Source organism: Aulonocara stuartgranti (assembly GCF_965226115.1).
Source record: "Aulonocara stuartgranti genome assembly, chromosome: 7".
Taxonomy (NCBI): Eukaryota; Metazoa; Chordata; class Actinopteri; order Cichliformes; family Cichlidae; genus Aulonocara; species Aulonocara stuartgranti.
The window spans coordinates 49,684,324-49,697,220 of NC_138945.1; the positions used below are offsets into that span (position 1 = coordinate 49,684,324).

At 40.2% G+C, this 12,897-nt stretch overlaps 1 protein-coding gene across 1 annotated transcript; it reads left to right on the forward strand.

Annotated features, from left to right (window-relative positions):
- The first annotated feature begins 1,252 nt into the window (after positions 1-1,252).
- On the forward strand, positions 1,253-12,691 carry LOC309709742 (catalase-like). The gene is made up of 13 exons (XM_082538562.1): positions 1,253-1,418; positions 3,325-3,496; positions 5,868-5,978; positions 7,033-7,163; positions 7,557-7,661; positions 7,869-7,994; positions 8,078-8,269; positions 8,456-8,608; positions 8,696-8,834; positions 9,319-9,449; positions 9,856-9,963; positions 10,194-10,277; positions 11,284-12,691. The coding sequence occupies exons 1-13, from the start codon at positions 1,353-1,355 to the stop codon at positions 11,347-11,349; spliced, it is 1,584 nt and encodes a 527-aa protein (XP_082394688.1). The 5' UTR covers positions 1,253-1,352; the 3' UTR covers positions 11,350-12,691.
- The last annotated feature ends 206 nt before the right edge of the window (positions 12,692-12,897 follow it).

Below are 12,897 nucleotides of genomic sequence, written 5' to 3' on the forward strand. Positions count from 1 at the left end.
GGGCGTTTCCACGATGCGCGTAAAGAGGGTTGCTTCATTTATGGGAGGAGCTGAAAATGATGACGTCCGAAGCCTCGCTGCACCATGTGACTGGTTCATGAAGTGGTTTGAACTTTGCCACGAGCTATGACAGCGATATAAACCCCTCAGACTTCATTCAAAATGTGGGTGTTTGATGGAGAGTTGCGGTTAGTGAGAGTTTGGAGACCGTTTGGAGGTTTAGGAGAGTGAGGAGAGAAAGTCAGGAGAGAATGGAGCCAGCTAAGAAGAGAAGGATGTCCTCTGTGTGGGAACATTTTGATCTTATTCCTCCCAACAAGGTATGGAAATTTCTACGGAAGATGTATTTTCATAATACTGATGGTGCAATACAATTTATGTTAAGCTGTCTTGACTTTTGTACAAGGTGAAGTGTTTGCTATGTGCCAGGGAGCTGGGATATAACAACACCTCATCCATGCTCAGGCACTACAGAGCTTTGCATGAGAATAAGGGGAACACCGATTGTGGAGCAAGACCAGGTGAGCCATCAAATGCCATGATAATATAGCATGCCGTAATGTTACTAAATGATATAACAATATTATACAACTGTAATACGTTACGTGTGATATTTATATTTGTGCTTTGTTTTTATTGTCTTTCCTCAGGAGAACAATCTCAAATAGATGACCTGGTTAGCATGGTGATTGAGGACTCCCAGCCATTTAGCATTGTGGAGGACAAAGGATTTAAAAGATTTGTTAAATCATTAAATGTTCTATGTTCTCCCCACTAAAAAAGTCATAAAAGAAGTGAAAATTTAGTTTTTACAGAATAAAATGTGAACAGGCAGGACTGTAGCTGTCCATACCTCAACGTTACAAAAGCACAATCACTGTCCACACCCCAACCACACCTCACCTCACAGTAAATGATCATTTCCATTTTAAGCATTTCCAAATAATCATTTTCCATGCTGCCAGTATAAATATACACAGTATAATGCCATCACTACAATATACATGTTTTACACGCTCCTTTTGTTGTTGACATTTACAGGCTGTGTGCAAAAGGCCACACTCTTCAAATTCATGCCAATTAATATTTTTACGTCCAGTAGATGTCCTACTAGAGAAAATGAAGCTTCAAGACGCTTTGCGCTGGGGTGAACCAATTGGATGAATCTGCCCATCACTAGTAAACATACCCCTGACCAACTTTGTTTGCTACTCCGTGAGCAAATCAGTATCGAGGGGCGTAAGAGGGGCGGGACCATCGCAGGCAAGGTCCAAGAAGAAATGTTCTTTTCTGGAGTCAGGATAAAGAGTTTTATTCCGAATAGTGTGTGGTCTAAACGCTGAGCTGTCGAGATGGCTGACAACAGAGATAAAGCTACCGACCAAATGAAGTCATGGAAAGCGAATAGAGGCTCTCAGGTCTATACATTCGGTTTGATCGATTTTTTTTTGGTTTTGCGCGGTGATGAACTGGAAATGGGCGATTTAAGCTAGCTTTTCGAGAGACCTATCGTTCAGTAGACGATTATATTCAGACATATAACTTTGTTTTGTAAAGGGCTTACTTGCTAGCATTACTGTTTCATTGTTTTTAGCCAACGTTCTTCAAAGAAATCGAGTAGGTGACTACACATCTGAGACATTTTGGGCACTAAAAAAACAAACACGCGAACCAGCCGTGAAAGAGATGTCATCTGAACAGCACATAGTAATTGTTATGATGCCAAACTGCACCGTTGTATACACGTGTTACTTTTTATGCTTAACACAGTTTGCATTTTTTAACTCCTCATTCAAAATCGCCATCATGTGTTGTTAGTTTGATTAATTAATTCAAATTCAAATTTTTATTTGTCACGTACACAGTCATACACCGTACGATATGTAGTGAAATGCTTGGACAACTGCTCGTGACTTAAAGAAAACAAAAAAGGAAAAGGCTATGAATAAGATAGGAAATAAATATGAAAAATTAAAAAGGGTAAATTTAACTAGGAAGGAATAAAATATAAATTAAGGTTAAAAATGAAATAACTGTACAACACACTGGGAAAGAATAAGATAAAATATATAAATTAAATTGAAAATAAAATAACTGTACAACAAAATACACAATATAGAACTATATAAGAATGTATGAACAAAATACACAAGAAGTATAAATAAATATATACACAATAACAGCAGCAGTGATTTAAGTGATGAAGTGAAAACAATGTCCAGAAAGTCCAGTGTGTGTGTAAGAACCATATGTGTGGGTCAGTACTGTGTGGTGGTGTGATTGAGAGACCGTATCGCCTGCGGGAAGAAGCTCCTCCTCAGTCTCTCTGTGTTGGTCTTCAGGGAGCGGAATCGCTTCCCTGACCTCAACAGAGAGAACAGTCTGTTGTTGGGATGGCTGAGGTCCTTCACGATCTTCCTGGCCTTGGTCCAGCACCGCCTGCTGTAGATTGAGTGCAGGTCAGGGAGCTCGGAGCGGATGGTGCGCTCAGCTGATCGCACAACCCTCTGTAGAGCTCGTCTGTCCTGCATGGTGCTGTTCCCGAACCAGGTTAAGATGTTTCCCGTCAGGATGCTCTCTATGGTGCACGAGTAAAAGTTCCTGAGCACCTTGGAGGGCAGTTGGAAGTCTCTCAAGCGTCTGAGGTGGTAGAGACGCTGACGGGCCTTTTTCACCACGGTGTTGATGTGGCAGGACCATGACAGGTCCTGCGTGATGTGAACTCCGAGGTATTTGAAGCTGTCCACTCTCTCCACTGGGCACTCGTTGATGACGGGGGTCTGGTAGTTCCTCTCCTGCTTAGTGCTGAAGTCCACTATCAGCTCCTTTGTCTTACTGACGTTTAGAAGGAGGTTGTTCCTCTGGCACCAGTTCTCAAGATTCCTAATCTCCTTCAGGTAGGCCGTCTCGTTGTTATCAGAGATCAGGCCCACCACGACGGTGTCGTCAGCAAACTTGATGATGGTGGTGGAGCTGGTAGTGGCCACGCAGTCATATGTGTACAGAGAGTACAGCAGGGGGCTCAGAACACACCCCTGGGGGGCTCCAGTGCTGAGAGTGGTGGAGGCTGAGACATGTCCGCCCATCCTTACTGCCTGTGGTCTGCCAGTTAGGAAGTTAGTTAGGATTAATTAAGTAATTAACCAACTGCACCGATTTTGTTTCTTTACTGGAATCATCCGGTTAAAGTAGCAGAAAAGGACAGTTGTCATGTATTAGTGTTCTTGTAGTCTTTCTTCAAGATGTATATATTTAATGCTTTTTCTGTTTTTGTTTGTGTGTTGTGTTGTTTGTGTGTTTTGTTTTTAATGTGTCTATTATTAGAAACCAGATGTGCTGACCACAGGCGGTGGCCATCCAGTGGGAGACAAATTGAACTTGCAGACTGCAGGGCCAAGAGGGCCGCTGCTGGTTCAAGATGTTGTCTTCACAGACGAGATGGCCCACTTTGACCGTGAGCGAATCCCAGAGAGAGTGGTCCATGCCAAAGGGGCAGGTAAGGCATTATGCTGCTATCATGCACTCAACATTTTTTTGCTTTGAGGTCAGTAAGACAGCAAGACGTTTCATGCCCACACTTAGAACTAAGGATTGTGGCCAGATATACAATCACAATATATTTATTTCATTTTGATCCGATAATAATACTCAAATATGGAAAACAGTGGAGTGCCCGTGTCAGGGCCTGTACCTGCCTCAAGTGGACGAGTTTAAGTATCTTGGGGTCTTGTTCATGGGAGAGGGGAGCAAGAGCTCAGCAGACAGATTGGTGCTGCGGCTGCAGTAAAGTAGACCCTGTACCCATTCGTCGTGGTGAAGAGAGAGCTGTGCGTACCCATTGAGCTGCGTTGTCACCCGCACCTATGGTCACGAGTTTTGAGTATTTGGACATTTAACATGAACTAGAATGCCACAAATACAGAGTTACTAAGTTGTGTATTCAGCTCCTGACACCAAAGATTGTCAGTGTTTAAAAGGTATTAACAGCAGCTATGTGGTGCAGTTATTTCTGAGATAAAGCAGTGGCCAAGAATCAAGAATTGTATTCTGGTGCAGGCAGATGGCTACAAATGACTGCATTAAAGTACAAAGTTAAACAAAACAACCAATAAAGTAGGGCTGAACGATTATGGAAAATAATCTAATTGCGATTTTTTTGCCCCAATATTGCGATTGCGATGCGATATGCGATTATTTTTTAAGGTCTTTGTCTTCTGTATTATTAAACAAAGACAAGCAATACATCATATAGTATGGCCAATACTATATTACATTAATTTTAAACTGTTCTTTCCTGGAAGACAGACCTCTGTTATGATGACATGAGGTGATGCATGAATTGATGACTGACATTTTTATTTAACTTCTTCAATCACAACAGTATATTTGAACATACACAATAGTTTATTTTTAGCTTACAAACATCTGAGCATAAAGTGCTGACAAGGAACCCTGGTGTAAACATTAAAATGAAAGTCAGTACAATGTGCAGATTGCAGAAATATACATAAAAAAAATCAGTGGCTTTACCACACTCAGTTTTTCGACATCTGTGAACTACTAGACAGTCATTCAATTAAAAAATAATATTAAATAAATAAAACTAATAAATAAAAAATACACACATCTTACTGATCTCTGCAGTCAGTAACATTACACATAAAGTGCAAACATAATAGCAATTGTATAAACACACACACAAACACGCCTTTAAAATTTAAAGGCGTGAAATTGGACGGTCTAGTTCTGATTAGCGTCACCGCTGTCTCGGTGGAGTTTAATAAACTCGGCCGTCTGCTTCTTGCTATCTAAAATATAACCAGACACTGGTGTAAATTCTCGACTGTCTCATACTTCTGTTTAATAAGTTTTCTGTTTGACGTTTAGTCAGCTGTGTGAAAACCAAGGAGGAACCCACCCGGGGGATTAATAAAGTTTTATTTTATCTAATCTAATAACTTTAATCTCAGCCAAACCGATTTACTCACGAACAAACAAAACACTGAAAAAAGCCCAACAATAACATTTTTAGGTTGTCTAAGTGACTTATATATTAGGTTTAACCCGAGCAGCGAAACTCCGCGGTGATCTGAAAATGATGTGCCGGGAGTTGTGCCGTTCTCGGCCGCATCAGTAACCCTCGAGCTCCCGGCTAGCTGTCGAGCTGGTGGGTAGCAGACGCCTCTGAAAACGTCGAAGCACTTTTGCAAATATGGGATATCTTGATAAACCGAGCAGATATTTGATGTTTACACAACTACTTTCTCGCCTGAAAATATGTTAAAAGTTTATTTTGTGACCCAGAAAGATTAGTATGAGTAATTTTAAAACTTAGTAGCGGCCGCCATTGCTGGAAACTGGAGTTTGGCTGGGCCGCGCTATGAATTCTGGGATATGGTAGTAATTTGGACAGCCTTCGGCGCGTCGCTGTGACGTAATCGGTCTACAAATGCGGCCTCAGGAGGATGCAGCCCATGAATTGTATAATATAATCGCAGTATAATCGCAGCCTTTGCGGTTAGAAAATTGCACTTGATCATGTCGCGATATTATCGCAAATGCGATATATCGTTCAGCCCTACAATAAAGTGGTCTAAAAGGAAATGTGGATCCCGCTTATTTGTGGATTAACTCTGAACAATTGTTAATCTTTACAGGCTTTACAGATCAGGGTTTCAGACTTTGGACAGACATTGAACGAGTTGTTTGTTGGCCTACGAGCAAACTAAGACCCAAACAACTTGGGTCTTATATTTGTCCTCATGATAAATAAAGTAAATACAAGAACTCGAAATTTGTGAAGCTTATATTAGCAGACATGTCTTTTAAAATCTGTATTTATTTTTATTTTTTTCTCCATTATTCAGGGGCGTTTGGCTACTTTGAGGTCACTCATGACATCACTTGCTACTGCAAAGCCAAAGTGTTTGAGCATGTTGGCAAGACTACACCAATTGCTGTCCGCTTCTCCACTGTGGGTAAGAACGCCTTGTTCGCCTTGGTTACAGATTTGCTTAGTGGGGGGGAGGGGGGGTGTGTGTGTGTTTATTCTTCCCTGTTTACACAGTTTTTGATGTGATAGTTTGGACTTGCTGTTGAAATCTATAGTAGCACCACTGGACTGCACTCTAGGTCCTTACACTCGTATGACTCATTGATATTTGCAGGTAGCAGGAGAGGGACAGCTCAGCTTCGGACAGTGCTGGGGTTTTAGCTAGCAGCTTAAATTGATGTAACTAAGAACCATCAGTGGCTTTCAGGCGATTCTTAATGGGGAAAAATGTTCCATATCCACAGAGCTCTGACATAGTGGCCTAAAGATTGTGTTGCTTTCCATGTTTTTGTGGCCTGGGGATCACCGAGGGTTTGCTACATCACAAATATACACCACTTCTTCACAGTCCTCCATCTGCTTTCAGCATATTTTATATTTCAATTAAAAAAAACAATATATATTATTCAGAATTGTGCATGGGATGGAGTTTGCCTCAGAACTTTGACTATACTTATATTTAAACTGTCAGGACAGTTTAAATATGAAACAGGTATGTTTATAAATATACTCCTGGATTATATGAGCCCTTAATCTTCTCACAACATGTTCATGTCTGCTGAAGACAGTTATGAAATGCTTTCAGAGGAAAATAATATGGACAATTAAAACATTATATTGAATGTTTCAGAAAAATGCAACAATAGAAGATGATGATAATGATTTACTGCTGAAAAGGTTTTTGGTATGAGTTGCAAAACAAACTTTTAAATGCAAAGTGTGAGTAAAAGTGGTTATTTGTTAAAGGAGTGTTCATTGTAAGAAGCTGGCGATGTGATGGTAAGTGGTGTACTTACCATCTTGATTTGTGTGACACCAGAAGGGACATTAAAGGTAACTTTCAACAATGCTACTGGCTGTAAGGTGCAGATGGTACACACTGGCTCCAAATTTAGTTTAAAATAGTCAACCATATTACGTCATTGATTTTTGAGGAGTTGCTGTCTTATGGTTTGTTTGTTTGTTTTTTAATATCCCAGCTGGAGAGGCTGGGTCTGCAGACACTGTGCGTGACCCTCGAGGTTTTGCAGTCAAGTTTTACACTGAAGATGGCAACTGGGACCTGACGGGCAACAATACCCCAATTTTCTTCATCAGGGATGCCATGCTGGTGAGTGGGTGTAGGGACGCATGTGTCTGGGCAGACCGTAATGGTTCAGATTTTTATAATTTTGTGTCAGAGAGTTGTAGTGTTACAGCAGTACTTTATTTTTTTAATTTATTTATTTTTTAACATGTAAATAATTCTTCCAGGAACAGATTGTAGATCTAGTTTCATAAGTGGATGATTTTTCAGTTTTGTATCTTGTTTTCTTTGTTTTTACATTAAATATCTAACATGGGGTGTTTACACTCTTAGTTTAACTCAAAGTTATAAAAGCCAAGCTTGTTATTCCTAATGTAAGATATTTAAGACCAGAGACACATTCCTCACAACACCTGTGCTAATATCAGTCAAGTGTACATTGTCTTATATTAATGTCCCATCCTTAATCTCGTGCAGTTCCCATCCTTCGTCCATTCCCAGAAGCGCAATCCCCAAACCCACATGAAAGACCCTGACATGGTGTGGGACTTCTGGAGTTTGAGGCCCGAGAGTCTGCATCAGGTAGATGCTGCTGAGCCTGATACTGAAAAGTCTAGTATATTATGTCATGTCAGCTGAGGTGTTTCTAAAATACACATTTAGGATAAAGAATATTTTCAAGTAAGTAAGTCTTTCTGTGCACTGTTGCTCGCTGTCTTTATACTTGTAGTCATTATTGACAGAAACTCTTGTAGTTGTTTTCATGGTCTCGTCTTGTCTCCTGTGCAGGTGTCTTTCTTGTTCAGCGATCGAGGTTTGCCTGATGGCCACCGTCACATGAATGGCTACGGCTCTCACACCTTCAAACTGGTCAATGCCGATGGTGAACGTGTCTACTGCAAATTCCACTATAAGGTCTGCCTGAGGTCAGCTTTATTAGCTGTTATGTTGTGTGTTCTGCCATCTCTGACTTCATTTTTTTAAAATAAATTTTTTAGACGGATCAAGGAATAAAGAATTTGACGGTGGAAGAGGCAGACCGCCTGGCAGCCACCAACCCAGATTATGGAATTGCAGACCTGTTCAATGCTATTGCTAATGGAAACTACCCATCCTGGACCTTTTACATCCAGGTCATGACCTTTGAGCAGGCTGAGAAGTTCCGGTTCAACCCGTTTGATCTTACAAAGGTACTGCAGTTCTGCACAACAGACAACATCTGAGTTATAAAGTAATACGTGACATAAATGTGCAGTGACTCGGTAACTTGTTTTCCAAAAACGTCCATATTATCACAGGTTGTCTCTAAATAATGACGTGCTCATTTGAAAATCACAGATGACTTTTGTGATTTGTAAATTTTATTCGCGGTGCAGGTTTGGTCACATAAAGAATACCCACTGATCCCTGTGGGCAAACTGGTTCTGAACAGGAACCCAGTCAACTACTTTGCAGAGGTGGAGCAGGCGGCCTTTGACCCAAGCAACATGCCACCAGGCATCGAGCCCAGCCCTGACAAGATGCTGCAGGTGACATTATGGCAGATTTGACAAGCTGGGGGGAATGAAGAAAAGCTAGGTTGGTATTGAGCTCTGTCCTCCATGTTCTTTGTCTAGGGTCGCCTCTTCTCCTACCCAGACACGCATCGTCACCGGCTGGGAGCAAACTACCTGCAGATCCCTGTCAACTGCCCCTTCAGGGCTCGTGTGGCCAACTACCAGCGTGATGGTCCGATGTGCATGCATGACAACCAAGGTGAGACGTGATCAGGTCTGGTACCTGTGGCTCAGAAATGAATCTTGAGTAATCCTGGAATTTTAATCCAGGTAGTGTTACAGTTTATTTATACTGAGTTCTTAACCGTTATTTTTAACTGTTATTATACACGGGACACATACACAAGTGCATATCACCTTTGAAGCAGACGATCAGTGATGGTGTTTTAAAAAATCTTAGTGATCCAAAAACACCCTTATTATATAAAATAATTAGAAATAATTTTATAACATGGACCTTACATGCATAACCACAGTCATCTACATTGTGCACAAAATGTAAAAACTAGCGATAAAACATTAATTTTATCGCTACATTTCATGCATTGTACAGTGGTAGATGTGTGAATAACGTATGTCATCACTATAGTCACTGATTATGGTTTTCCACAAACATCTGGTCTTTGTTAATTTTTTTCTTTCTTTCCTTCACTGCCTCACCAGTGTTTTTGTTTGACCACCAGGTGGCGCTCCAAACTACTACCCTAACAGCTTCAGTGCCCCAGAGACTCAGCCTCAGTTTATGGAGTCCAAGTTCCAAGTGTCTGCAGATGTTGCTCGTTACAACAGCTCAGATGAAGACAATGTCACACAGGTAATGATGATTTAACAGGATCTGTAGGCGTGTGACACAGAGTGTCTGAGGCCCAGGCAATTTCAGATTTGATAATATTAAAAAGCTGCATAAATCTGTATTTAATATGAACAGTGGATCGAATGATAAGATGAAATTGTTGCTCATTTTTTAAAGGGTAATGGAAATATGTAGATTTAGTTTTAGTGGCTTTTTCTTCCTGTTACTGCACTCTGGTTTCTGGTTTCTTTGGCCTCATCTTGAAGGAACACAACCGTAGCTAAGGCCACTTCTTATTAGTAACAAACGGTAGCTGTATGTTATAAGATGTTGTTTAAGAACTTGGAAATCCAGTTAAGGACTGAGTCAAAATCTGTTTCTGATTAGTTCCTTTTTCCTCTGGAGAATAAACCTGTGTTTTTTGCAGGTTCGCACCTTCTACACTCAGGTCCTGAATGAGGAGGAGCGACAGAGACTTTGCCAGAACTTGGCAGGGTTTCTAAAAGGAGCCCAGCTCTTCATCCAGAAACGCATGGTGAGTCCAAGCACTACAGTCTCTCACTTTGCTGTCGCTCATAGTTTGTGCTTTTTGGAATGTGAGGTTTCAGGAAAGATGTTGTGCTTATTGATAAATGTAATCTAAAACGCTACAATAGCATTTACTGAATGTTTATTCTTCATGGCTTATAGGAGATGGAGAGAATGTGTTTTTTAAAGAACCTGCTATCCTCCAGGACTGTAATGTTTTTCTTCTGTGTCTTGCAGGTCGAGAATTTGAAGGCTGTGCATCCAGACTATGGAAACAGAGTTGAGACTCTTCTCAAGAAGTACAATGCAGAGGCCAAGAAGGTATGTATGTATGTATATGTTTGTATATATGTGCTCCAATTTCCACTGGGACCACTGTTATCTTCACCCTTCACATTTTCTCGAGCTCTTCTCTGAGCCCTTGGTATTTCTCGAGCTTCTCGTGTTCATCCTGAACTATGGTGATGGCACTCACTAATCCCCGGCTTCCTCCACTTAGCATACAGTATCAGGGTGCTGGACTTGGGGTGAAACCCTCCATGCATGGTCAGGAGCTTCCTGGTCTTGATGTCAGTGGCTTCTATCTCCACCTTTGGCCAACTACTAGTATTTTTTTTTCTTTTTTACTTACTGTGCTAAGTGTCTTCTTTTTACTTTATATTTTATACTTTTACTACGTTTACTTGGTTATTATGTTACTATTCTTCATCTTGTTTTATTGCTGCTGGCCTCTGTGAGCCACCAAACAAATTTCGTTGTATAACTACAATGACAATAAAGTGCTTTAACTCTTATTATCCCAACAGGGTACCTGATCACGGACAGGGCATAGGTGTTGTTCTTAACGTTCAGCTGACTCCTCATGACTTGCTTGACGCTCTAACCCATGTGCCTTTTCATGTTAGCTGGACAGGAGCTTCCATGTGGTGCTGAGCCTGGTTATTAGTTGGTAGTTGTATGGGACTGTTACCTTCTGGAGGTCCTTGGGGATCATCACTGTCCAGCCTTCGTTAGCTATTCTGGGTCTCTCTCGTTGACTAGTAGCTGGTTCATTTGTGCTGCTAGACACTCATTTAGTCGGCTTCTTTAGCCAGTAGGCATGAATCGTATCAGGGCTTGGTGTTGTCCAACTTTTCACACTGGAGTCTCTTTCTTGGATGTCTACCACCGTAATGAATACTGGACCCTGTTCAGGGAGGTTGCTGTAGTCTCTTAGATACACTGGTTACTGAGCATTGTTGTTATGTGTTGTTGTTTTTTTTGTTTTGTTTTGTTTTTTGTATCTGATCTCATTTGTGTTTTGTTTTTTTACTCTGTCCCTTTTCAGGATGCCACTTTGCACGTTTACAGCCGTCCTGGAGCCTCAGCCATCACCGCCTCATCTAAGATGTGATGCCTTAAATTTCAAAAGATGCACCTGTGTGATAACTGTTAACTAAAATGGACCATTATTCGAGCCATCAGAAAAGGTTCAGAATACTAGCAGTCTAGTTTTTAAATGTTTTGGCTAATTGGTTTTTAATTTAGTTTTTCCAAGCAGTTTATTTCTAATAATTCTCAGCAGCACTTGCATTTTTCTTGTTATCTACAACATAACAAGGTTGAGATAAAGTCGCCATGATTCTACTGCAGTGTTTTTGAGCTTTGAATAGTTATTGTTAGATCAATCAAGTTTAATATGCATTTAAGAGCATTTTATTCCATTTAATTTTGATTTGATTGCATTAAGTTCATTTACTAAACCAGTCTTAGCTAATTCCTCAGAGTGTGTATACTACTAAACTACAATGCTTGAAAATTTAAAAAGCATTGTAACTTTAAAAGAAATCTGTTCACTTGTTAAAAATTATGTTTGGTATCTGCTTTAATGTCAAATCTCGGTTTAAGCTGGTAAAACATCTGGAGTTTTTATGAACCACAGGTTTGCTGCTGCTTTATTTCCCAGAATGAGCAATGATCTGTTGTGGTTACTAGTAGGGCTGTGCGATATGACCAAAATCTCATATTCCGATATAAGACATTTATCGTCCTGATAACGATATAAATCACAAACTATACATTTTTAGACATAAGTTTTAACGGCCACCATTTTCTTTCATAGTTTGAGTCTAAGGTTTGTTTTTTTAGCGCTTGACGGCTCTTTTTTTGCTTCTCATCCATAAACTATCTGCAGACTCTTTCCCGTGATTCAGTTTATTTTGAAAAGTCTCAACAGGATGTTGAGCTTTATTGTGAAAGGTTTGTGTGGAAAACAAACAAGCGGACAGCGGAGCCACGCGATGGTTTTACCGTCATTGTTGCTAACGACAACACATAAAAGCAGGTGCTTGTCTTGTCCGTCCGTAGTGTGGTTATATTAAATATAAGAGAAAGAGAGAACTTTAAGAAATGGTTATATCCACTACAGTGACCATCAAAACGATGAAATAATATTGCTGTAAACAGTTTATTTTACGACACCACGAAACAAACGATAGCGTAATAGGAAACGATAGACGTTTTTATATCGTCATGTGATATATATCGTTATATTGAACAGCCCTAGTTACTACTTCTTCATATTTGGCTGAACCACTGGTGAATGTTATTGTGGTATGTGGCAATATGCAACCAAGAAGTAATATTAACTAAGATAGTCTTTTGTGGCTTTCATATGCAAAGCCTACAACTAACAATGGAGTTGAACTTTATCTGAGATCTATTCTGTGCCTGTAGTAAGGAATTTGTAATTAAAAGTTTATCATTTGTCTACTTTTGTCTTCCATTCTTTAAAGAAATGGCAAGTGATCGATTGATTTCCATGCTACCTTTAGTTGCAACCTTTAGTTGGGAAACAGTTATGTTCAGACTCATTATTTTACATTATCTCACATGGAGGTTGTGATGTTAGAAGGTAAATTACATTGTTCTGTACAGATAAAGCTGGAAAAGTCAATAACAA

Coding starts and splice junctions, on each gene's coding strand:
- LOC309709742 (XM_082538562.1), top strand. CDS start 1,353: ATGGCTGACAACAGAGATAAAGCTACCGACCAAATGAAGTCATGGAAA. Junction 5,979..7,032: donor TGTCCGCTTCTCCACTGTGG/GTAAGAACGCCT, acceptor TTAATATCCCAG/CTGGAGAGGCTGGGTCTGCA. Junction 7,662..7,868: donor GGCCCGAGAGTCTGCATCAG/GTAGATGCTGCT, acceptor TCTCCTGTGCAG/GTGTCTTTCTTGTTCAGCGA.